Here is a 26,693-nt window from a genome sequence, read left to right as displayed (position 1 = left end):
ATACATCATAATCATCATATAAATTTATCACAGTGCATTCATCTTTTATTATCACATAAATTCATCTAATCAAACATATGCACAAAATTCATTTGACACTCATATCACAATAATATCAAATACCACATTTGACGAATTTAAATCAATCAACACCTCATCAATATTTCTATTCAACATTTTAATCTCATAATTTCCAGATATACACGTTAATTAATTTATCACTCAAAGAACTATTGTCGTACGTAACAAGTCTAGAAATACAGTTTTCTCATTCATCTCACACTATATTATACTCGTGAATTCAAAAGCTCTTTCACCTCTTACCTTATTTTGAAGCTTTCACACACTAATCCAAGTCCATCAGAGAAAGACCTCCATTCATTTGACTCCTCATTCTCAATCGATCCAATTTGACACTTTATGTGAATGAAATAACATTCTGAAATTTGGACAAAAATAAGAGAAATGTGTTTGGACAATGATCGATGACGAATATCAATTTTCTTCTTTTTTCTCTCATGGTGTTGTTGTCGCTCCTCTTTTGTTTATGATGTATTCGAATCCTATCTCTTTCTCGTACTTTTCTTTCTTTTCCTTTTCAATTAATTGTTTTTGTTATTATTATTTAATTAAGGTTTACTCTTGTATATTAATCTAACATATAAAATACATTTTACTCATTTTTTTTTATAAATAAATCCCACAATTATCAAACTATTTTTTGTAACACTTTTTAAACACACTTTCGTTAATAAAACATTACTAATATTTTAAAACTAATATCTTATACAATAAGACAATTAATCTTTCAAAATACGTTAATAATCAAAATTCTCATATTCAAAATAATAACTATAATTATTACTATAATATTTTTAAATAATCACGTAAAAATACTATCTTTATAAAATAGATAAAACGATAAAATAAATAAATATAAAATCAATAATTTATATTAATTAATAAATCACAATAAATATGTATAAAATCATCGTGTCATAGGAATTATATAAAATTTAAAGATATCAGTCAAAATATTACTAATATCTCAAGATAATTATCTCAAGATGAAATATAACTATATGCACACTTAACATCAGTCAAACACACAAGGAATTATCACATTAATTGCGTACACACATAGACACGTAAAATCGCTTAAAAACTTATTATTTAAAATATTACACTAAATACAATTATATTTAAAAAATATATAAAATAATAAAATATAATCTTTATTATTTATATTACTGATTTAGTCAAATATGTATAAATTAACACATCATAGAAAACACATATAACGAAAATTTATCAACATGTATATTTAAAATGATTTAAAAACCAAATTAATTATATAAAATCTTATTTTATTAATAAAATAATTTATTATAAAATTTAGAGTATTATAGATCTCATATCAATATCATCAAAATATAGACTAATTTTTCTATGATATTTGAATCTTTCATGAAGTAATTTTTCCATATACAATTACAATTATTCACAAATTTATCTCTGAAATGATAAAATTTAATCGACAAATTTATTCCTAGATAGATGATACTGATGTAGGATAAACTACATATTCAACTACAATGCTCTATCAAAATATCTCACGACAAAAGTTTTCAGATTGACTATTTTGATTGATGATTTATAATTTTAGAGTTATATTTATCAATTTATAAAATTCATGGACTAATTTAATCAAAACTCAAAGATCAATTTGCATATCCACTCATATTTAAATATTTAACAGTTACTATGTACGAACTAAAACCTAAAACTTATAGAACTTTTTAAAGGTAAAGAAAAAGTAGTCCCTTGTGTGATGCCATACGTTTCGCAATTCATTGCTCAAAACTTAGAAGACAGAGAAAGAAACATACATGAATCATACTAAGTGTAAGTTGTAAGATAAAGGGCACAAGAGATTGTTATAAATTAAATTATGCATGATATTTGACATCAAAAGTATATTGTCTACAATTACACATAAAACTACAAAACTTCATCTCAATATCTAAGTGGCCTATGTACAACCTCTATTCTGGAGTAACCCTACTTCATCTTGGAAATAATATAATATATACAACACATAGCAAATGGAATTATACAATTATGGGTTACCAATATTTGCCACAAAAGGGACCAACTTTTTCTGGTCTTTTCGCTTGCCAAATGCACTTCTGTCCAATACCCGACCGAGAAACAGCCGAGTATTCTGCAAAGTTACCTCTCTCTGTGACTCAGCTGACACACCCTGTCCTTGTGTAGAAACTGAGACCAGTCCTGAACCCATACCATACTGCAGGGGGCCGCTGCGGGCCTTGAATGAGGTCTGTGGAGCAAGCAACTTGTCTTCAGTTCCACCAATGAATCCATTTTCGAATGATCCAAGATCATGTGAGTGTGAACCGGTCAATGAGCTGCAACTTTGTAGAAGAGCTTCTAACACACTTAATGCTTCCCAACACAAAGTACTTTCCACCAATTGGGATACAATTGCATAGATATGTGGACTTTGGGCAGCATCCATTGGAGTGTGCTGGAGGAGAGCTTTAAGCATGAGAAGAATGACGCGTTGATACTCAACCGGTCCCTTTTCTAGTAGCTTTAACAAGTGCCCGAACGCCGAAGTCGAATGTTTTGGAAACCATTCATTGCAAAGTAGCGGCGAGACACAAGCCAGAAAATTGTCTATGCTCTTGATCTCACCTCGAGAGTAAATCATAAATACGGTAGCTAATTCATCCAAGGATTTTGCTCGGCACCAAACTGTGATATTGGCAGCGACAGAGCAAGCCTTTTGATATTGATGTTGGAGTGGGGAAACAGGACCTATCACTGGGTCTTTGCTGAGTTGAAGACAGAGCCAAGGGAGTAACCCTATAATGTGCATCAGAAGTCTCGTCTCAGCATCACCAAATATAGAATCACAAGAATGCACTGTGATGCGCGAAAGGACGTCAATAGAGACACTGTGACTGACATTCGACATAAGTCCTTTAAGAACAAGAGGCTGCACCCCTTCAAATACTGGCAAATTCCCCTCTTGTAAAGGTTCATAGCCACTTTTAGATTCTGTGCGCTGAAGTTCTCCTAAATCATTGGGGTCAAGTTCATCCCTAGGCATGCTTGAAAGGAGAACATTTTCTGTTGTGCGATCATGGAAAGATAAACGGTCAATCACTTGAGAGAAGAGCTCCAGAACCTGGCGGTAGACATGGACAAAATCTGTGTGCATCATAGCAACACACCCCCAAAATAGCTGAGGATAGAGTATCACCTTCTCTGGCTCCATATTCTCCACCATAACTTGCAATGTCATTAAAATTTCCATAACAAATCCTAAAACTTGAGGTACTGGATTTCCCAGACATCTGTGGAGACACCGAAGAAGGGATACACAAGCATCACTTGTTACACTTGGTCGAAGTGCTCGGTAGATCTGATGTGAACGACAGGCAAGGTGTCTTGATGTGCACTCCATAGCCCACCTGAGTGCTTCTTCTCCCCAAGTCTCGCGAAGGTCTCCTTGGAAGAAGATAGCATCCACCATGCTCTGAACTAGGGCAGAAAGAAGTGCTGCACTTGGCAGCTCAGTTCTGACAACCGTTGGATCCTCATTCTCCCACATCATGCTTCCGCGTTTTGATTGTACATATTTAATCAGACTCACAACTTGTTGCTTGTTCTCCCTGTCATTATTTTCCACCTCGTACTGCTCCAAGTGGCGACCAGCGAGGGAATATAGCAGATTAACAAGCAAATGCTGACAATGTTCTAGGACAATGTCTTCTGAACTATCCATTGAAACAAAGATGACATGAAATAGTAGAGGCAAATATTGCCGGAAATCTTCATCATTCTCATATGCAATTTCAGCAAGAAGAATCAGCGCTATATCTGCATGTGTAAGTGAATGCTGCTGATGACCCTGTAAGGCTGACTGAAGTTCCTTTGCACTAACGCCATGCACAGCACCACCTGCATGCAATCCATCTTCACCTGAGTTTGGAGTATCAACAAGATAGTCTCCACTATCTCGTGAAACATGGCGGCTCCGCAAACTCCCCGTTGAGCTTCTAACACCCATCAAGGGTCCTGACATGTTAACCAAAGATGGAAGGAGCTGCCCTGATCGCCCAGTACTTACTGGAACAATATTTAACTCCGGAGGCATTGGACTTAATGGACCTGAGACACTTCGACCAGTCATACCTGCTGTTCTCCAGCTCAAGCTCCCACTAACATTTCTTAGCGGACCATCAAGAGAACCTCTTACAAGCAATGGAGACATGTGTGGTTGGTTATCCATGACTGATGCCATTTGGGCCACAGCAGGACCTTGTGAGAATTCTAAGACAAAATTTGCACTGGCATCACCCTTACTTGAACCTAGCCCAACTAGCTCAATGCTATCCTCTAGTAGTCGCTGAGACAATTGGAAAACCAGATGATCTATTGTTCGTTGAGGGCATATTCGTGCTAAATATAGACTTACCCTCTTTGCAACACTAAAGTATGTAGCAAATGCACCACTTATTTCAGTTGATGCATTTGAATCACAATCTTCAATTCCTTTTGTGATCAAGAAATCTAAAACAGGACTTATATTTCTGTTTTTGCTAGCAATTGTGCTCCAAAGTTTCTCAATTTCATCGGGAAATTGGTCTCCATGTCGCCAAGTTACATAGTAAAGACTTTTTAATAACCTTTCACTCCAGCCTTCCTTGAGTTTCCAGAAATTAAGATTCTCGATCCATGGAGCCATGCATGTTAAGACCTGATGCTGAGCAATGATATCAACAGCATCCAATTGCCTCTGCATAATCTCCTCACAAAGAAGCTGGCTTAGTTCGGGATGATCTTTTGCAAGTTTACAGGAAAGCTTGTATTGGAACTGTTGATAAGAATCAGGAAGGTTACCAACAACAGCTGCTCGATAACCCCCTGAGCCCTCGATGCCATCCTCAGCCCATTCACGAACAGAAAGTGTCTCGAGCATCTGAAGGGCGTCATCACGAATTTGTCTTGATGGGTCCACTACCTTGTAAAGGATCAAACTCAATAGTCTCTGTATTTCACAGTTCGGTATCTCTTGACGCATGTAGACCTCTGCCAGTACACTGAAGTACCCATCGGCTACAGAAGAATTAGAGTAGTAGCACTGCAGAAAATAATGAAGTTGATAAGCATTAATGAAAATGAGAACAGAGATCTTCATTCTCCACATAAGAAACAATACAAGGGAATCGTGATCTGAAAAAATATAAAATCAAATGGACAAAATGAATAGTATTACCAAGTGAAGCATATTGTCCGTTCATAATCCACAGAACGATATGGTGAGCTTGAATTATGAGTTTATCTATTATATTCTAGTAAAGGGACTGCTTCTAACTCCACACTTTGCAATTCTCGATTCAATTTAAATAAAATATTTTCCGCTCAATATTTTTCTCTAACAGCATGGACTTTTATTTCAACTCTATATTTTATTTACATTCCCAATTTAAATCAATTGTCAAGGCTCATATCAGTCTTTTACACATCCAACATACTCTAGTGCAAGAGCCCTTTGGATTTGCAGTGTAGATGATACAAAAGCCCATTTATATCATGCGCAGATCTTTTATTAGAAGAATGGGGACAGCAAAGATATTGACCCATTCATGCTATTAACCCCTTCTGGTCAAGTGCAAGTTAGAAGTGGATTGTCATAGTGACATTGGTAAATGCAATGTGAAAAATCTCAAAAGCGCATGCTATTAATTGAAAGCAATGTGAAAGCTCATGAATGACTTTATATATCATATTTCCATAGACATTGTGAGACAAATTACTTCTGTTAATACATTTTTTTAACTTGAAAGTAGCAAATAAACACCCACCCAATGGATTTTAAACAGATACAAAACTTCATTACCATTTCTTCGGTAAGAGCCATCACGATAGAAAGTGAAAATATTACCTGATCAATGCAGGCAGGAAACAGGTCCAAATTTGTAAGCAGAAGGTTTTTCAAAGCCAATTTTGCTAGTGAAACACGATGATGGCCACCCCTAAGCCTATCTCGACCAGTAGCTCCCCGGCCACCTTCCCCCTGGTATTTGGTATATGATGGAGTTCTCGGATCAGCTGGTGAGAAACCAAATGGAGCCCTTGGTGTAGGCTCCAAAAACAAAGCATTAATCCAAGATATCACACGACCACTCATTTTCCTTGCATTGTCATCAAAACATGGTCCATATAAAAGTGATGCTATGGCATTCATGGATGCCCACTGGATTGCCTCAACCTGCTCATTTAATTCTTTGTCAAATGATATTTTATCCACGGAATCTTTTGATCGTGCATGTTGAGAAGACTTATAACGATCAACTTCACGTCTATAATCGCTGACACCATCTTGACTCCATGTACTGCCGGTGTCATCACACCAGGAGAGAAGTAGATCAAATAGACGTTTTCTAGTTCTAACGTCAAATTTCTCAGATTTTGAATCAACAAATTCAGGGGCTAAGGATCTTATAACACAAGCAAGTGCATAACGGAATGGTTGCATGTCTGGAAAGCTTTCAGGAGATGTCGATATTAGTCTGGTTGTCTCATCGATGAATTTAAGATAATGAAGGCGGAAAACTGGTTTGCGTGCAAGCATGCCAGGCCATATATTTTCTGCAACAGTACGATAAATATTTGCAATATGGACACGGAGTTCTTCCCTGCGAGCCTTTTGACTCTGTATCCATATAATATAACTTGTCAGTGCCAAATTCCACTTCAAAAATTGGAGAAGCAACAAAAGCAGAAATTAACAAAAGGTTTAACTAGATCATGTCTTTCAAATTGAAATATGAGATATTGCCTTAAACATTGTTCACATGTTCTAAAAACGTTTAAGAATTAAAAATTATTTTATTGATTTCTTTTTTTAGGCCAATTTCATTGATTTCTTTTAATATCATATATTAATCCCTATATCAAAAAACATAATTCTACAAGTCTTCTATTGATTTCTTTTACAGATCCATAACAATACCTTCCACTTTGGTTTTCCTTCTGTCTCAGAAGAAATCTCGTCAATAAAAGAAGAAAGCTCGCCGAACATGATTTCACATGCTTCCAAGTGTGAGCGGCCAAGAGCCATTGTGGCTGCATTCTATAACAGAAAGCTTCTTAGTAATAAATAGACATCAAAAGTGGTGGGCAAATGAATGATGGCAGAAAATTGTAAACGCCTTTACATCAATAAACTTGCAATAGCTAACAACCATCTGTCCTCCAAATATATCTCCCATTGAAGACAGGTGAAAAAAGGATAAAATATTTGATAGAGTAAATAAGGTAATTGAACTTGTGGCTACAAAAGTATATAAAGAAATAAAATAAAGGAACAGAGTAAGGCAACTTAGCATATACACTAAGTAACTCACTTATCTTGAATTTATTTTTTCAAATGGGAGATTCAATTGATTTTTCTCACCATCCAATCAAAAAAGGAACTAAAAAGCTTTAATCAAATGAATGCTAAATTAGATACGGTATAAAAAAAAACAAAAGAGTTTTCAGCTTGTCATATGCTTATTTGAGTTTGAAATGAGGAAATAAAAACTTTTAAGACTTATCAATGATTCATGCAACACTAAACACTTCATCTTCAATACCTAGTCAGCCTGTGATGATAGACATAGACTTATAGATAAAGTTTAGTGAGGAGTACTTACAACATGTGCATCAGATCCAGATTTTAGTGACGGAAAAATAAGATGGTAAAGATCTTTGGTTGCTGCAGTTCCAGTAGACTCTCGAGCAACTGGTGGACAAGAACAGACAAACATGGCATACATAAGCCACTGATCCAATTTATTATCAACATCCTGTGACTGATGAGCTTTTCCACCCAATTCAACTGGTGTGATATGAGCAAGACGTTGCATAACCTCTACCCTGCACAGAGTTTTAGTGATATTATTACGAAATTTTGGTTGGGAACTAGAAACAGAGGGGGCAGGGGTCAGTACAAGTGAGTAAGAATAACTATTTCTCCATAATAATCAAAAATCACTCAAAGCAAGTTTTTATACAACAACAACCAAGTCTTATCCCATTAATTAGGGTCGGCTACAACATGGATCAAACCACACGCCGCCACTCTTCACCGCACGTTCGGCAGCCGTTTAAGACGCAACCTCTTTCATTGAACTCGCCCCGGCCTCCTGGTTTTGAATCTGCCCTCATATTCTAGTTTCAGGCTACGGTTACACCTGCTACCTCCAAGATCCGCCGATTGCTGCTGCCTGCCATCACTGCTGGAAAAGTTTTCCAGCAAGTTTTCCGACACAACCACTTCCATTGTGTGCAAATCTCCCAATCTACACAACCTAGATTTTTTAGGCCAAAAGTTGCTCCACGGGTGCTCATGTGCCTCCAAGACCTGCCATGTTCATCCCACGTGCCGCTGGTAACAACCTCGAGCTCAGGCACATCTGTCTGCCTTCCGGCACAATGATTAAGTCATCTAGATTGAGTTTTCCTTCCTGATTCTAGATCTCTTTTGCGTTTTTTCTTTGAGCCACATGCATACAACTTGGCAATTTGTCCCAGATACACAGGCATCATCTTTGTCCCAGATGTACTGGCCTTACCTTTCTCTCCCTGAAGCATGCCTCTCACTCCTTGAAGCAAATTCAAGTTTAAATATTTTGAGTCTCTGATATTATTAGTTTGAAGCTTCCAAATGCAATTTTTCGAAGAACAGACCTTACTTTGTTCAATTGCTTGCCATGAATTTCTCTCATGCTAATAATCATTTCAGCTATCTGGCTAGGCTATATTTATAGCAATTCTCTCTGACATCACCTACATCCCTGAGTTGTCTTTTCATCCATTTATTATTAATTTGCGGAGCAATACAATGTTTTCTTGTAACAAGCTAAAGCTTACTAAACTTTAGCTTGAGGGGGAGTGTTAGAATATAACAAAATATTTCTAATATCTTTTATATTATATTAGAGTTTCTTGAGTTATTTTTTAGGATTAATTTATAATCATAGAAATATCTTAAAATATCTCTCATTATTATTATGATTTACTACTTATTTAGGATTGAGTCTATGTATCTCTATAAATAGAGATTAATATCGAGTCTTTTGTTATCAAGTCAATATAAAACTATAATCAATAATATTCAAACTCTTATTATTTTCTCTACTCATTTTCTCTAAAATCCCACAACTTCAACAAGAACATTAGTTTAATAGTTAGCCTCTATTAAAATTTTATAGGTAAAATTACACTTTTGGTCTTTTATCTTCTTTTTTTCTCATTTAAGTCCTTTACCTCTTAAAATTTGCACAAGATTTTCCTTTCTTATTTAGATCCTTTATCTCTTAAAAATTCTCATTTAAATCTTTTATCTCTTAAGGCTCTGTTTGGATTGATGGAAAGTAGTAGAATGGAATGGGATGGTGTAATGTCAGATTCCATTGTTTAGTTTTATAAAAAAATGAATGGAATGGAGTATGATGGAACCCATTTCATCCAATACCACCCATTTCTTCAATTTTTTATTCTCCCCAATTTAGGATGTATCCAATGGAATGAGAAATTAATTGCATCCCATCATAAAATATCCAAACAATAGAATGGAATATATGTCTCATTTCGTTTCATTCCGTTCCATTACATTCCGCTCCATTACTTTTAAATTATCCAAACAGAGCCTTAAAATATGTAGATGCGCCTTAAATGTGCCAAGGTGCCAAGTCCACATAGGATTTGTTATATATTTTATTTGGTAAAATAATTTTTTACTAAAAAAACAAAAAACCCCAAATTAAATTTTTAGGGTTCGTAAAATAGAATCTTGAGTTTGACAACACTGATTGCATGACAAACATGGTTTCTGAGTATGGTGTGCTGCCACCCTATCTGCATTTTGAGGAAAACTAGGTGCTTGTATTGCTATTGTGTAATGAAAGGCTAGAATCCTCTCAATCTGTTGATTTGGATGAGCTGATTGTTTCATACTATGCCTCAGTGTTCGTTTTATATTTTTTTCCCGAAATGTTTTAATTAATGAAGTATGTCTTATCGGCAATTTGTTTTTCACCATTCTTATTTGTTACTGGTAAATCTGGTCTGAGCAGAGTAAAAGTACATCTTTAATTTATTGAATTTAGGTTACAGTTTTCATTTGTTAGCGTACTTATCTCAATATTTTCATCGTCATTTGTTTTGTTTATGTCATCATGTTTTCCAATTGTTTGATCCATGGTTGACATCTTCGATATAGAAGTTACCCTCTCTAATAAAGATGATGAAGATGAAGAACCCTAAAAATTTAAATTGGGATTTTTTGTTTTATAGTAAAAAAAAAAATTAAAATAAAATAAATAACAAAAATCCTATGAGGACATACCACCTTGACACATTAGCATTTTTTAAAAGATAAAGGGCCTAAATGAGTTTTTCTTTGAGATAAGGGATTTAAAAGAGAAAGAAAAAAGATAAAGGAAAAGTTTGTGCATGTTTTAAGAGATAAAGGACTGAAATGGAAAAAGATAAAAGACGGAAGTGTTATAACTAACTAAGATAAAGGACTAAAAATGTAATTTTGTCAATTTTATATTAGGGCTAACTCATCCTTACAAAACTGATTTGTAAGGTGAGGGGTGCTTCTCTTTATAAACACTTTCCGGGCCTTGTCTTTATTCTACGTAAGACTTGAGGTTTTTACAATATAGCCCCTAACGCCCAACACTATTAGGCTTGGTGTGTGGATATGAATGGTGGATGGCCTGAATCGGCATGCTCTTGATATCATATTAGATTTTTATATTTGGCCTAACTCATCTGTATAAAATCGACTTGTAAAGTGGAGTGCCTCTATAAACAATTTTCAGACCTTATCTTTATTCTATGTGAAACTTGGGTTTTTCCCAATAGCCTAGCACAGTCAAGTACTCGTTAATCTGTGTTAGGGTTACTTTCCACGCCTCATTTCAACTTGTATCTGTCTTTAGGTATTTGATTTCCTTGAAGGTGGTAATGGTTCTCAAGTAAATTTTGGAATGAACACAAGGCAGGAGCATGCGAGAATGCTGGTTGACAGAGGAAGTTGACAAGTGTAACAAGATTATCGTTGGAACAGTCAAACATAGAGAAACTTAGCATCTCTTCCTAGCTACATAACCAAAAACCAGCTTGCACTAAAATATCTCCAGCTCTTCAGAGCTTAGACTCAGCAAAAGATGGAAAAAGTAACAAATACTTACTTTGCTTCCTGAACAGAACTTGGACAAAGCTCAGCAGCATATTTGACTAACTCACTAAGACACCGAGCCCACCTGTTCTTGTCAGGGCTCTCAAAAATTATAGATTGAACTGTCACTTCGGGAGGAATAGCATCAGGTTCTCGCTTCAAATCAAATGGCCGCCCTGAGTCCCAGTAGCAGTTCTGAACAATCTCATCCTGTAATACCCAGATATTTAAATTCTTATTCAAGGCAAAAAAGCTCAATTTGACGTGATTGAACTTCAAAACAAATAAATAAGATAAATGATATAGTGTAGCCCTGAGTAAGACAAAAAGAACATTCTGACATAACTGGACCTTAACATAAAATAAAATATTAAAGCAAATGTATACCCCGTGTTCTTCCAGAACATCAATAATAAATATTGGTTCAGCTTCGTATTTCCAAAAATGATTTGGTTGCTCATGTATCCTCAAGTCCCTAATATCATTCCTCAATGCGCGAACACAACGCAATAATTCCAATGCTGTATGCCTAATTTGACTATCAATAGAACTAAGGAATATGAGACCAACTGCATCAATTTCTGATGCACGAAATTCAATTGCTTCGCCCGATTGTTGGAAGGAAGACTTTCTGAATCTCTCAGTTTCAATACCCAGAGATTTTTTATCTGCGTCAAGTTGCATCCTATCATCTATCAGACAAGATCTCCAAAAGCGCATGAGTTCTAACAGGCGCCCTAAAGATGTTTGAATGAGAAGAGGAAATTCGTCAGGAAGTCTTAATATGAAGTTGGCCATTCCCTTCATTACTGCAAACCGACGGTGAGGTAGGTATTTCACTATCCGGTTTAGTACTTGAACAGCTTCCTCACGAACACCAGGGTCAATACTTATGCCATGTTGTGGTATTATTTCAGTAATTTTATCATTTCGCCCAACCTCTTCTATTAGATATGGGATGCATTTTAGCACAGAGCGGAACAGATACCCTTGAGACTTTTCCTTCGTGACAGCATCTACAAAGTATTAATGAATCACATGGCAGGAAAAAATTCACAGATAAAACGGATACAGACAATTCTAAATTCAAAACAAAAAATTCAACAAGAAAGTAATTCCCATCTTATTCTGTTAAGTTATGCTTTCCAATTTTCTTCATTTTAATCCCTATGATATCTTGCAATACCTAGCATGATAAAGAAATGTTTTGAAAGGCAGACCTGGATATTTGCAATTTAATGGGAGAAGCATTTACCTATTGTGGTCCGCGAAGATGTCAAAAGTGCCTGACTATAGGTTCTATGACATGACCTTAGTATTGACTCAATTGCAGCTTTAACTTTTGGAATATAGTGGCCAATGTCATGACCTGCTCATTCAACAAAATGTCAAGTTTACGGCAAAGATAGACCACTAAACCTTTATTTCTCTTAAATATAACTGTGTAAGTTACTCTAGGCATATGGCTAGCTGTACCTTTAAATATATCCAAACCAAAATGCTGACTTGAAGGCAACAACACAATGGCAAGCAATGCCCGAAGACCAATAACCTTTGCTTCACTAGGGCTATCTTGCTTTACCAATTCTAGTATCATATGGTTCATGGTAAAATCAAGGTTATGTTCAGCTATCGTTACACAAAATTCCACAAGTTTATCATGTTGGACATCCTGAGTAAGCAATCCTTTCCTTAGAACTGCTAAAAGCTGTAATGTTACACTGTCTAGATAATCCCATATACGATTTTGGGCCTGGTTTGCCGCATGGACACTCAAGTAAAACCTCAAAACACGGTGAAGACAATCCAAAGCCATGAAACGGTGATTCTTATCCTGCATGATCGAACCAGGGATAGAATCTTCATACAATTAAAGTACATAATGGAGAGAAATAATAAAGTGATTATGAACTCTAGTTACACACGTATACATATAAAGAGCTTATTGTGACAAATTATCTACATGCTTTCAACAGGGAAAGAAAAAGGACAACTATACCCCACCTCTGCCTTGCATGTCCCCCCAGACTAAATGCATTTAGGAACTCCCTAAAATAGGATGTTGGTGTATGGATTAAGATATTTTCTATTCATGGGGGAAAAAATAGGAACTATATGAAATTTCTCATTTGGGCCATTTTGAAATATTTGATATTTAGTTATCTGTTGGCATCTCAGATGATTGTTATCTTGTGAATATAAAAGAGTAGTTGTATACTAATATACTTGGGTAGATGGTCTATGCCTTTGATGAGTTGAGATTAATTTTTATTAGCTATCTCTCTTCTCCTTCTCTCCCTCTAAACCCTCCATCATACTGCCCCAGTGCCCCTACGAATACCATTATGCTTGTCTTATATCAGCGATTCAAATATGAATTTACCTACATTGCTTACGGACATTGACTAAACAGTTTGAATTGCTTAATCCAAATGAAATACTTAAAACCTTAGGAGAGTCAAAAATGGATTTATTCATTACTGAAGTTGAAATTTCTTTGGGTCAAAAGCCATCCATACGCTGCACTTGGATTTAATTAGAATGGGGATGTTGGGTTCAAACTAATGATTAAATGAACATGAGGCCCTAATTTCACTATATGTAAAGTAATTAATTCAACCCAAAAAATATTATGCAGTTACGCGGCTAGGTGCAAACCTTGGTTGTTTTTAGATGTCCTAGAACACTGAATTCTTGTTTACCTGTATTCTATGCGATTAGTCCCAGTACTTTTCTAATGATTCGACACTTATCAGTAAACAGAGAAAGCAAATTTCCTATGTGCAGTCATCCAATTTAATATTAAACAAAATTGACAGCCATGTGCATGAGGCTCCCACCAGGCAGAGTGTGGGGAGGATAGATATAAAACACATTGAAACAAATACAAACAAAAATTTATGGTTGACAAATTTTAACTTGTCCTTAAAATTTCTCAAGCCAAATTTTTAAGATAATGATCCCCGTAGATAGAGACCAAAGCAAACAGAAAAGAAAACTGTTTAAAAGATAATGATCCCCATATATTATTTTTTTTTTTTGTAAATATATACTTAACCATGCAATTGCATACAATGTGAGGTAACTGTTTAATAGAAATTCAAACTTAAATTTCAGTTAACCTCAACATAGTAAACTCAGTAAAGTTTATTGTTTGCCATGACATAGATGTAAGCAAAGCCTATGTGAATTGAATTTGAACTTACCCTAAGAAGTTTGTAGAGTTGCTCCATGTGTGGACTTAAGTTGTTGTGGAATATTTGAGGATCACCAAGACACAGAAGAAGAGTTACCAATGGGTACCCAACCTGGATGCCAAAATGAAATAAAATTTGATCATACTTGGCATTAGAAGGCATGGGAAAATAAAAAATAAAATTGATGAAGACCCACTTACTGCAATGTGTTTGCTCTGTTTATCCATCCAATGCATGAGCTGAACTCTTATACGGCCAACAGCTTCATACCACAAAGTTAATGCAGGCTCTACACCAGATGGTGGCCACTGGCTTTTCCCACCATCTGCAAGAGGTGCTAGGATATTTGACAACATATTGCATAGAGCATGGTGAAGCTCACTTTTACGTTTATGAGGAGCACGGTTTAATGGATTTGCTTTTGCCACAAAGGAAGCAGATGCATTCAGACCACCCTCAGTTTTAACCTGAGAAGGAGCTTACAATTATACCAACATTGTATAATGCTATCAATTTTCCACAAAACATTTCATTCTTATACATACCCCAAGCTTCAGGTAGCGCATTCCATTAATGATGCTAAGTGTTTCACTTCTAGCAGCACTGGTGTCAATTCGACGGGTATTGAGTTCCATGAAAAACCGCTCAGTAACAGAACTAAACCTACAAAAATAAGATTGGAATGCCATGAAATGAAAAAGGATGTCGTCGTGTCGTAGTAGAGAAATAAAGCAGGACAATAATGGCTCAACTTCATATTCTTGCCATGAAACTAAACTAAACCACAGTCAAAATGGACAGAAGCAGAAGTACCCCTTCAATTTAAAAATTAATACATGCACAAACACACCAAAAGGTAACCATGTTAAAATTATAAAGCCTCAATATTTAGGGAGTATTGATGTAAAAGCACCATTAAATATTTCCAGCGATTTTAGCACCACGGTGAACGATTTGTCGCGCGCCTCTGACAACCTTGATGTATGGTATACAACAAGTACCAGAGAGCATATTTTGTTATGTTAGTTAAAAATCAGTTACTTTAAGTTTCTTAATACTCAACCTATAAATAATTGAAATGTTTACCTTACTGAAAGTTTAAGTGAATCATTTTATCAATTTCACTCAACAGGTACTCTTAGGTTTTGGCCTCTGGTTTATCATTCTATCTCTTTCTTTCTTATACTTTCCTTCACTTTCTCTCAACCTAACAGAAAGACAGGGAGCAAGCATGAATAACGTCACATCAGAACTGGAGAACTGAAGTATACAATTCATTTCTTCTAAATTAGTAAATAAATAGATTTTATGTTCCAACCTAAGACAACAGAAACCCTCAACCTATGCCAAATTTACGACATCCCCGGGTAGTGTTCTTCTACCCTTACAAACACTCTAGCTCCTGTGTTCATCCCCAATTCTCAAATCCTTCTCAATTCATCATATGCCACCAGTCCACATTTTGTTGGTTTTCTTCCTTCTTCCTTCTAACAAACTCCCCCACTTCTGTACCCTTTTCATCATTTATCTTTCTGTCAAAAACACACAGCCTCGTGTTGTTAGCCTGTCCTACTTTCTTCTTCTACTATCTACATGTGTCATGGGCATTTCACAATTGCTTAGGCATCCAATCCAATGTCAATTTTTCTAACAAGGACACTCTAAGCATACTAGAAGTAGAAGGGGATTCTGGTCGAAAGGGCATTTAGGTGTAACCATACCAGCTATCCTATTTCTTTTTTGCATAGAACCTATCACCATTTCTGCATTCATAATTAGTATCAAGACATCAACCATTATATCAGAGCAAACCAATAAATATACCATGAACAGTACAAGGTATGAGTACACCATATTTATGTACTACAATTCCCTTGAGGATAAATTATAAAAACATTGAATTCCCCCAAAAAACAGTAGATTACATTTGTGAAGATACAATACTTACCCATAAAAGTACAGATCATTGAACATGACAACCGCAAAGAAAACTTCATAATCAAAATAAATGTTTAAAATCAGACCAATTCAATTAATAATTCATCAAGGATTCAAAATTGAGGCAAAACTCTATATAAGCACAAAAAACAAATGCAATTGATTAAAATGATGCAATCTTTAAATCTGTCATAATGGTCAAACAGTTTTCAATCATACTGGATAGGTGTTAAGTACAACTCGGTGATAAATTAGATACCTGATACGGGATAAAGCACCTAAGAGTTGAGCAACTAAGTCCAGAAGAAGCCCCCTTAGATCAACCAGCGAGGGATATTCAACCTGACTGACAACCCTGCAACAAGAGTTCACTATGTTCACACCAAATTTTCAAATAAGTATAAGGATATAAAAACAGTCCGTGGAAATTTATCATGAATCTTTATACTTCATTTCTGAAACATAATCTAGTCTGAAATGTGACAAAAAGTTCTTTCAATTTAAATCACATTTGTAGTAACAACCAATAAATTAAATAAAAAGAAATATAGAAGCTCTTAGAATTTGAGTTTTAGGTCTAACTCAGACCCAAAAGCTAGCTTAAGAAGTGAAGATTGCACAAGCCTCACAGGCACTACTTTGGCCACTTCTCTAGTCAATATATATGGGATTCTACAGACATCTTACATGACCAAGACTGGACATCAACAGAATAGACAAATGCAGGTGGAATGGAATAACTAGTCTAATAATAGTTATAGGATAGGCTCGGATACCATCGTAGAATTTGGGTTCTAGTCTTAACTAAACCTCAAGAAGTGGGGATTTCCCAACTTTATAAGGAATACTTGGGTTATATATCTCGTTGATGTGGGATCTCAACAGAAGCACTCAACCGAAAATAGTGTATTACTGAAAAACAAAACAAAAGATGGGAATAGAATTCCCCCAAGGATTTTCCTTCACAATGGATCTCTCTTTTCACTCACAAAATCAATGTACAGAGTGCTTCCCTCTATTGTTGCTTCTTCTTCCTTGACTCTTCTCTAATTGCCCATATGTCCTATGAGTCTCTGATTTAGTCTAAGATACAGTTATTATAAGGTTCTAAATTCTAGAGCGATTAAGTTTTTACTAGCAATAATTACTAGTTCTAGGATACTTCATAGAAGCTAGGCTACTAAAAACAGCAGTTTGTATTAGACTTTTCTTTCTTTCACATAGCAGAAGCATTCTACATGAAATTGAGCAACAATATCGAAGAATCTGGAACTTCAAGTAAATATTTCAGAAAGAAGTAATCCAGATTAGTGACAACTTTGTGCAAGTAAGAACCTAACCTGAACTTCCAAAGTATGAACTATACAAAGGTGAAGCAGTGTTTGAATAGTGAACCTTATAATATATTATTCAGTTTCAGACACATAATTTACCTGTCCGCGTTTATTAGCCAGTCAAAAACAAAATTTTCCAGTCCAGACCACAGCTTCTCTGCACATAGAACAAATAAAGGGACAAAAAAATCATTTTATGAAAAATGAACATAATGTACGAAAAAATACAGTTACAAAGTACAAACCAGTAAGCCCCTCTTGTGGACAACACTCCACAAATCGGATGCAAGCTGAGCAAAAAATGCACTCCACTGCAAGCTGAATTTCACATACAAAAATACTATCATAAATCTTGGAATTAACTAACCACAGTAGTAATCAAAACCAAAATTATAAAAATTACACGCATTCGTGATTTATTGAACACATTTTTATAGCAGATGTCGATGTAGATAAAAGGGAAGAAAAAATATGTAACCTTTCTTTGGAATGTAGATGCATCATTTGCACCCTTTGGTGATTCACTACAATAGTAAAAAAATTAGTTATATTTCACAACAAAGAGCATAAGCAGCCAAGATTCAAAACATAAACTATGGGTGCATTTGGAAGGACATCAATTACAGCTTATTTGGCATAGACCATTGTAAGTGATGGGAGAGCTTAAGGAAATAGCTTAAGACATGCGCTCATATGATAAGCATTTAAGTTTATTTGGGTACAGCTTGATTAAGCGCTTAAATAGATGTTATTTCTACAATCAAAGAGTGAGTGTGGTTAAACTGTTTTCCTATAGTTGTAAGCTATTTTCACAAGCCATCACAAATAACTTATTGAAATAAACTGAAAAGTAAAAACAATTCATGGAAATGGCATAAGCTATTTTAATAAGCTCTCCAAAACACTAAAGTGAGTATGTCATAAAATAAGCCCATATAAGATATAAATAAGTTCTTCCAAGCACGTTTCTGAAACACACTATATATACCTATTAATTAACTTATTTCTGTAATCAAAGAGTGTGGTTAGACTGTTTTCATATTGTGCTAAGTTGTTTTTATAAGTAAAGGTGGTTATATCTATGACTAATCTTCAAGTTATTTTTAACCAAAATCCCACATGTATTGCACCTTTTGGATTGAGGAAATAATGTAGTTTTATTCGCCTAAAAAATATTGTTTCAAAATTCATCACCAAAATAAACTTATAGAAATAAGCTAAAAACAACTTGTGAATATGACATACTATTTTTGTAAGTTCTATCCCAAACTCTTAAGTGCTTGTGTCATAAAGTAAGCTCAGATATGATGAAAACAAGCTCTTCCAATTGCATATAAAATAAGTTATGCCATGACATGACCATATTGAAACAAGCTGAAAACAGTTTGATATTCTTTAGGAATATCAGAATATGGCATAACCTATTTCCATACTCTCTCTCCCAAACACTTAAGTACTCATGTCATAAAATAAGCTCAAATACTCATGTCATAAAATACGCTCAAATACCCACCCATGTCATAAAATAGGCTCAAATACTCATGCCATAAAATAAGCTCAAATACCATGTAAATATGCTCTTTCAATTGCACATGCAATAAGCTATGTCAGGAACTTATTGAAACAAATTAAAAACAGCTTAAGAATATCAGAATATGGCATAAGCCATTTTGATAAACTCTCTCCCAAACATTAAGTACTTATGTCATAAAATAAGCTTAAATATGCCGTAAAAAACTCTTTCGATTGCACATACAACAAGCATTTAATTAAGTTGTTTTCGCAATCATACACTATAATATACTCCCTCTTGACTCATTTATAAGCAAAATTAGCTACTTTCACACTTATTAATGATGATAGCCAAGTGCATTTAGGGTTTTTTTGGATTAACTTATTTGAGCTTATCTACCAACATAAACACTTGCGAAACTGTTTGGGGAAACTTATGGAAACAGCTTATGGCATGTCAATAAGGTGTTTTCAGCTAATTTTCATAAGCTATCCCGGATAGCTTACATTTACCTTTTTTGGTTCTAAAGAGCCTAGCAAAGAAACTCACACACACTAAATGAGAAAAATGGGGTATCTCGGATTTCAACTCGCGCCCTAGTATATCAAATGTCCTTGCAACTACTATTTGAGTTGTACTTACAAGACAAATACATCACATTTACTAACTTATCCCTAATTATAATAGTCATCTTCTCACAACATTAATGAATTAATTTAAGGGTATTTTAAGAATAATAACACTAAATATGGATAATTTAGTTAATATTTGCTTTATATTTGAGTTCAACAAATTTAAACAGCACTTTTTGCTTATATTTGAATCGATAGAGAGTACCAATTAAGTTAGGGACAAGGATCCCCTATAGCCTCTACACGGTTAAGTTAATGACAATAACAACGATAAACAGATATTATTAATAATAGCGGCACTAATAATCATATTACAATTGTCCTATACGGTTTTGGACTCTGTCCTTACAATAATTTACAATGTCAAGCTCTTACCACTCTTACCACTGGAGTGATACCTCAGGAACATGATAATTACATGATAAACGGTTAAATGTTGATTAATTACGGTTAAGAAACAATTATTAATTAAGAAAGAAAGAAAAAAGAGGAATTAGTTAAAAAAAACCTCTCTCGCCATCTCAACAAAGCTTCAAGAAGTGGAACAGGAGTGTGACGCGCAACCATTGCAAGAGAATCGAGAACTTGCTCGTAGGCCGGATCAGATGGTCGCAGGTACTGCCCATCCTATCGTGAACCCGCACCAAAAATCAAATTAATCGCAAAAAATTAATTAATTGAAATTGAAATTGAAATTGAAGTTATTACCTGTGCTTGAGCAGTTTCGATACGTCGTCGTGCGAGAGGGAGGAAGCGCTGAAGAAGAGCGGATTTATTTTTTTTAATTTATAATATAATTTTAATTATTTTTTTCGATTGTGTCTTATGAACGTTACATTACATGCACCACTTTTAATTTAATATTTAGTAATGAATCTACCACCACTTGATTTATTTAATTGAAACTTACCTGAATTTTGGTGTTCTTTTTGCGAGGGATTACAACCTACTGTTCTTCTTACAAACGTGGTCCGATATATATATTTTTTATCACCAAGTTAGTTTAGGCGTAGGGTCACCGTGACCGAAGCCGAAGCTGGTTTCCATACAAATAAATTAATAAAAAAAAACTTAATTTCACTTTCCAATTAGATCCTCCTCCTCCTATTCTTCTTCTTCTTCCACTCTGCAACTCACCAAACCCTTATCAAACCTTTTTCTTCAATTTCAATTATTATTACAATTATTATTATTTTTATTAATAATAATAATAATATTATTATTATTATTAATAAAAATAATAATAATTGTAATAATAATTGAAATTGAAGAAAAAGGTTTGATAAGGGTTTGGTGAGTTGCAGAGTGGAAGAAGAAGAAGAATAGGAGGAGGAGGATCTAATTGGAAAGTGAAATTAAGTTTTTTTTTATTAATTTATTTGTATGGAAACCAGCTTCGGCTTCGGTCACGGTGACCCTACGCCTAAACTAACTTGGTGATAAAAAATATATATATCGGACCACGTTTGTAAGAAGAACAGTAGGTTGTAATCCCTCGCAAAAAGAACACCAAAATTCAGGTAAGTTTCAATTAAATAAATCAAGTGGTGGTAGATTCATTACTAAATATTAAATTAAAAGTGGTGCATGTAATGTAACGTTCATAAGACACAATCGAAAAAAATAATTAAAATTATATTATAAATTAAAAAAAATAAATCATTTATTTTCTGGCGCGATGACGCTGCTCCATCAGTATTTTATTTAAACTTCAAAAAAGACTATTTTATATTTTACTGATAAATATTTATCTAATATTTTTTATATTTATAACTAACAAATATTATCATAAATATTTATCTTATATTTTTAATATTTATAACTAACAAATATTTTCTTATGTGTTTTCTATGTATCAGCTATAACATCTTAATTATTATAATAATTATTTTAAGAATAAAATATAATTTTAAATAATTAATTGGATGTTAAAATTATTTTAAAATATATGGTGATTAATTTTTATATATGTGTGCTTTTTATATATATGTTAGTCTTATACATGTTAAATTAAACGAGAGATATAAATAATAAATATTATATTTTTATATTTTATACATTTTCTAGAATTATTTTAGTGTACATATTTTAAATATAAGATTTTAGCAATTTTACGTGTATACGTGCGTTCGAAATTAATGTTATATTTTCTTATATGTTCGACTAATGTTAAGTTTGCAAATATTTATATTTTGTTTATTTATAACTATTTTCTATTTTTAGTTATTTATTTTATAAATAATTATCTTGAGATATTAGTAATATTCTGATTGATTTTCTTTGTTTTATATACTTCATGGAATGATGATTTTATGCATATTTATTATGATTTAATAATTAATATAAATTATTGATGTTATTATATTTATTTATTTTATTGTTTTGACTATTCTACAAAAATGATAGTATTTTTATGTTATTATTTGAAAAATATTATAGTTATTATTCTAAATATGAAGAAAAAAAATATTAATTTATTTTAAAAGATTAATTATTTTAGTTATTTTATTATATAAAATTTTAGTAATATTTTATTGATGAAATTGTGTTTTAAAAAAGTGTTAAAAAAAGTTAGTTTCGATAATTGTTTGTTTATTTAAAAAAAATAAAAAAATAAAAGAGTAAAATGTGTTTTATGAGTTAGGTTGATATGAAATACTAAAACCTAATTAAATAATAATAATAATAATAATAATAATAATAATAATAAACAAAAAATTAATTGATATTTGACTTCTTTGTTTTTAAAATTATTTATTTTGCACCGTTCTTTTTTCATCGTACGTCTAATTTGAGTGAAACCAATGTCAAAACAACCATGTTAAATTCACGGATTATTTTCTGGTTTAGGGTAAATTTATTTGACTTAATTTCAAAATTTACCATTTTAAAGTGTGTTTTTATGATTTATTTTTGACATTTATCTATAAATTATCGAGTTAGATCGATTGAAGGATATAAGTCAAAGAACAAAGGTTTTTTACTTGTGAACTTGTATTCATGCGGGAAAACGTCAAAATAAAATAAGGTGTTAGAGAACGTTTGAAATTATGAGTATAATCTATTGTAAGATGAATGAGAAAACCGTATTTGTCAACTCGTTACGTACGGCAGTAGCCCTTTGAGAGATAAATTAATTAATGTGAAAATATGATGATCGTGAGATTAAAATATGAAATAGAAATGTTTATAAGGTATTGATTGATTTAATTTTTTATAATTGTGTGGTATTTGATATTTGATATTATTGTGATGTTAGATGTCAAATGAAATTATGTGCATATGTTTGATTAGACAAGTTTATACGATGTGATAATAAAAGATGGATGCATTGTATGATATGTGTTTATGTGATGATAATGATGATGTTTAATTGATGATAGTGATGTTATAAATTTGTGATGAGTTTATATGATGATTATAATTAATGATAATGATATAAATTTGTGATGATAATATCGAAGCAACTCTATAATTGATGAAATAGTGATATTGTGATTATTTGAAGTTGATGTGAATTTTTAAAGTGGAGATTATTTTCTCATCATATAGGTAGGGTCGGACAAGCCTAGTGATTTTGGAAAAGTACATTTGAATGAGTCTGATTGTGGCGGTCTACTGTTGAATCTTAAGGCAAAATTGTTAGACTTTAAAGGTATTCGAGTGGAGAATTCCTAAATGACTTGGAGGTAACACTCCAAATATCGGGAGCTACCATGCAACACATGTTTACCTCGATTGTCGCGTATATGTGTCTTGGGTTGAGTTGATGGGATCTATGAGGACATGGTCAATTAAAATTGTCTGTCAACTCGAGTGGTATCATAGTATCAAGCCTCCTAAACAAGTACTTCAAAGTTAGAATTGTACCAAATTATCAAGTAGAGTCTAAGCTCATGCATATCATTGCATTTTCTTGTGATTGTTTTGTTGTGATTAATATGTATCGTGTGCGATAATAATTTTTCTTAGATGATTTGATGTTATAACGAAATGTATTGATTTTCCTAGATTGATTTTGACTTTATAATGTGATGTTTTTCCTTGAAGAATGTTTGTGTAATGATACAATTTATTTATAATTAATTGCGTGTTCTTCTTACTTAAATAATATTATCAACATGATTTTGAAATTCACCTCCTTCGTGGTTTGTGTTTGACTAGCTTAACCATGCTTTGCGAAATCATATTTATTATATGTTAATGAGTCTTGAAGTTCAAGTTTGAGATAAATTCATCTCTAATAGGTGAGATCGGGAACAAGAGTTGTAACTTGTATTTTACATTTATTTATTTAACTAAAAACAACTTTTGTATGAAAACATTATAAGTACTAGTAAGTTTTAGAAATTAAATTAAGAAATTATACTTAAATCAAGTTCATTGAAATCGTCTTGTTTTAATTGAGAAATAAAGTTTGAATTATTCCATGTGTACTTTGAGAAATATCCTAAATTAGTTATAAAAGTTTGTATTTCCTTATAAACAAATTTTGTTTATCTGATGCGAATTTTTTAATAAAAATTTAATATAAATTATTATATATATTATTATGGGGGTTTAAGGTGTCACATCACCAGAAAAAGTTGTTTTGTTGCTTTTCATATTTATGAGTGGCAAATATTTATTATGTATTTTTTTCATGTATCAATATCAAATATTTGTCTTGTGTTTTTTATATTTATCACCTATAGACATTTGTTTTGTGTTTTTTTTATGAATTATTTATAAATGCTTGTCCCACATTTTTTTTAATATTTATCAATAACAAATATTTATCCCATATTTTTTTAGTATTTATCAATGACAAATATTTGACCCGGTTTTTTTTAATATTTATCAATAATAAATATTTATCTCATGATTTTTTTATGTATTAGCAACAAATATTTATCTCATAACTTTTTATATTTATCCCTAACAAATATTTGCCTCCTATTATGTATGCATATGTTATAAATATTTATCCTACATTATTTAAATATTTTTCAATGCAAAATATTTATTCCGTTTTATTTTAATATTTGTCATTGACAAATGTTTGTCCTTTGTATTTTTTATGTATTAGTTATAAATATTTATTTTATATTTTATAATATTTATCAATGACAAATATTTATTTCATACTTTTTTTTAATATTCAGTCATTGGTTGAAATTGAAGAGATTAATTTAAATATTTATTAATATTGATTTTTTTTAGTGTTCTCATTTTTTTATATTGATAGTTTAAAGCCAAATAGGATATACAGTTGAAAGAAATAATAGAAATAGAGTAAATAAGTATAATAATATGTTTCTAAAAAAACTATAATACTCCCTCTATCCTACAATAAGAAATATTTTCTCTATTTTTATTTCTACATTTTTTCAATGTAAAATAATTAAATAACTCAATTATTATGAGACCGAAGAAGTATTATGTATAAGAGAGAGGAAAAACAAAAAAGTTTAGTGGTATCAATTTGCGAGTTTTTGATTACTATATCCCTTTTTTATTTCCAAAATAATCTATTTTAAAAATTATTTATGCGAATGCCCTACTTTTTTTTTAAGAGATGAAGAAAATTTTACAAAATGTAATAGGAGGTCGTTTCATGGAAAACGACCTGTAACTACTGTTTTTTTTTTAAATAGTTAGTTACATATCGCTTCCCTAAGAAACGACCTCTTGTTACGTTTAAAAATATTTTAGACTTTTTTGAGATATTTTTCCAATATTTTTCCGAGAAAAAAAAAATCAAAATTTAAAATAAATAAAAAACTCAATTAACAAAATAGTGACTCTATGAACCCTTGAGCCCCCTCACTTAAGCCTATAAATAATAAAGAAATAATGGATCGGGATCTTAAAAAATTTATTTCAATAGGGGATCAAATATTAGGACCTTAAAAAATTTATTTCAATAGAGAGTCTAATATTAGAAACTTAGTATGAGACTTTTTAGAGAGGGTTTGGGAATTTAAGATTTTATTGACAGCTCTAACTATTGCTGCGTGTTTTTTATTTCTACCTATTACAATGACTGTCACTAAAACTTAGATAAATATAAATAAAAAATTGATATATTCATATAGTATTGTATGCCGCTAAAACTTATTATTAGTTATTAAGTAAATTTATTTTATCTCATTATTAATTATAATTTTAAATTATTAATACCTATAAATTAAATTTAAATTTCTAACTTATTTTTATTAACTAATTCTATTGAAACTTTAAAAAAAATAGATTTTATTTTTATTAATTCTATTAAAATATACAATAAACTAGTATATTCTCAACTTCAAAAATAGAATGTCATGAGCTGCAAAAATTAATTATGGAAAAAAATATTAATGTGAACATTAAATTTACATCATCAAATGTCACTACGCGAAAAAACGGCTTTTACAGCGCTTTTTTTAAGCCATTTACAGCGCTTTTTCGAGAAAGCGCTGTAATATGTACACCCATATATGAAATTATGGGTGGGCATATTACAGCGCTTTCTCGAAAAAGCGCTGTAAATGGCTTAAAAAAAGCGCTGTAAATGGCTTAAAAAAAGCGCTGTAAAATGCAGACCCATAATATGAAATTATGGGTGGGCATATTACAGCGCTTTCTCGAAAAAGCGCTGTAATATGCACCCCGTCATATGAGTTATGGGTGTGCATATTACAGCGCTTTCTCCCACAAGCGTTGTAATATGCCCACCCATAATTTCATATATGGGTGTACATATTACAGCGCTTTCTCGAAAAAGCGCTGTAATATGCCCACCCATAATTTCATATTATGGGTCTGCATTTTACAGCCTTTCTCGAA

General features: G+C 32.7%; 1 protein-coding gene across 2 annotated transcripts; it reads right to left on the bottom strand.

Annotated features, from left to right (window-relative positions):
* Positions 1–1,934: 1,934 nt before the first annotated feature.
* Positions 1,935–20,650, bottom strand: LOC101504728 (uncharacterized). 2 transcript variants are annotated; one of them, XM_027335806.2, is made up of 17 exons: positions 20,595–20,650; positions 20,395–20,513; positions 18,220–18,265; positions 17,987–18,059; positions 17,841–17,898; positions 16,667–16,762; positions 15,015–15,132; positions 14,670–14,936; positions 14,479–14,580; positions 12,749–13,106; positions 12,528–12,641; positions 11,660–12,288; positions 11,286–11,482; positions 7,734–7,956; positions 7,049–7,168; positions 5,978–6,748; positions 1,935–5,173 (listed from the first exon to the last, which is right to left on the bottom strand). In XM_027335806.2, exons 2-17 carry the CDS (start codon positions 20,451–20,453, stop codon positions 2,120–2,122), a joined length of 6,285 nt encoding a protein of 2,094 aa, XP_027191607.1. In that variant the 5' UTR covers positions 20,454–20,513; positions 20,595–20,650; the 3' UTR covers positions 1,935–2,119. The 2 variants fall into 2 exon arrangements, with proteins under 2 accessions (XP_027191607.1, XP_073221364.1); XM_073365263.1 differs by lacking the exons at positions 16,667–16,762; positions 17,841–17,898; positions 17,987–18,059; ... (1 more) ...; positions 20,395–20,513; positions 20,595–20,650 and adding exons at positions 15,556–15,676; positions 15,788–16,336.
* Positions 20,651–26,693: the final 6,043 nt, after the last annotated feature.

Source organism: Cicer arietinum, chromosome 2 (assembly GCF_000331145.2).
Source record: "Cicer arietinum cultivar CDC Frontier isolate Library 1 chromosome 2, Cicar.CDCFrontier_v2.0, whole genome shotgun sequence".
Lineage (NCBI taxonomy): Eukaryota > Viridiplantae > Streptophyta > Magnoliopsida > Fabales > Fabaceae > Cicer > Cicer arietinum.
Note: the sequence above shows the minus strand (reverse complement) of the source record. Positions and strands in the feature narration are given on the sequence as shown.

Excerpts from the sequence above, each read along its gene's own strand:
- LOC101504728 (XM_027335806.2), bottom strand. The coding sequence starts at position 20,453 with ATGGTTGCGCGTCACACTCCTGTTCCACTTCTTGAAGCTTTGTTGAGA. Across the intron at positions 14,937-15,014 it reads TGCGCTACCTGAAGCTTGGG|GTTAAAACTGAGGGTGGTCT; the intron begins GTATGTATAAGA and ends GCTCCTTCTCAG. Across the intron at positions 6,749-7,048 it reads AAGGAAAACCAAAGTGGAAG|AGTCAAAAGGCTCGCAGGGA; the intron begins GTATTGTTATGG and ends ATATGGATACAG.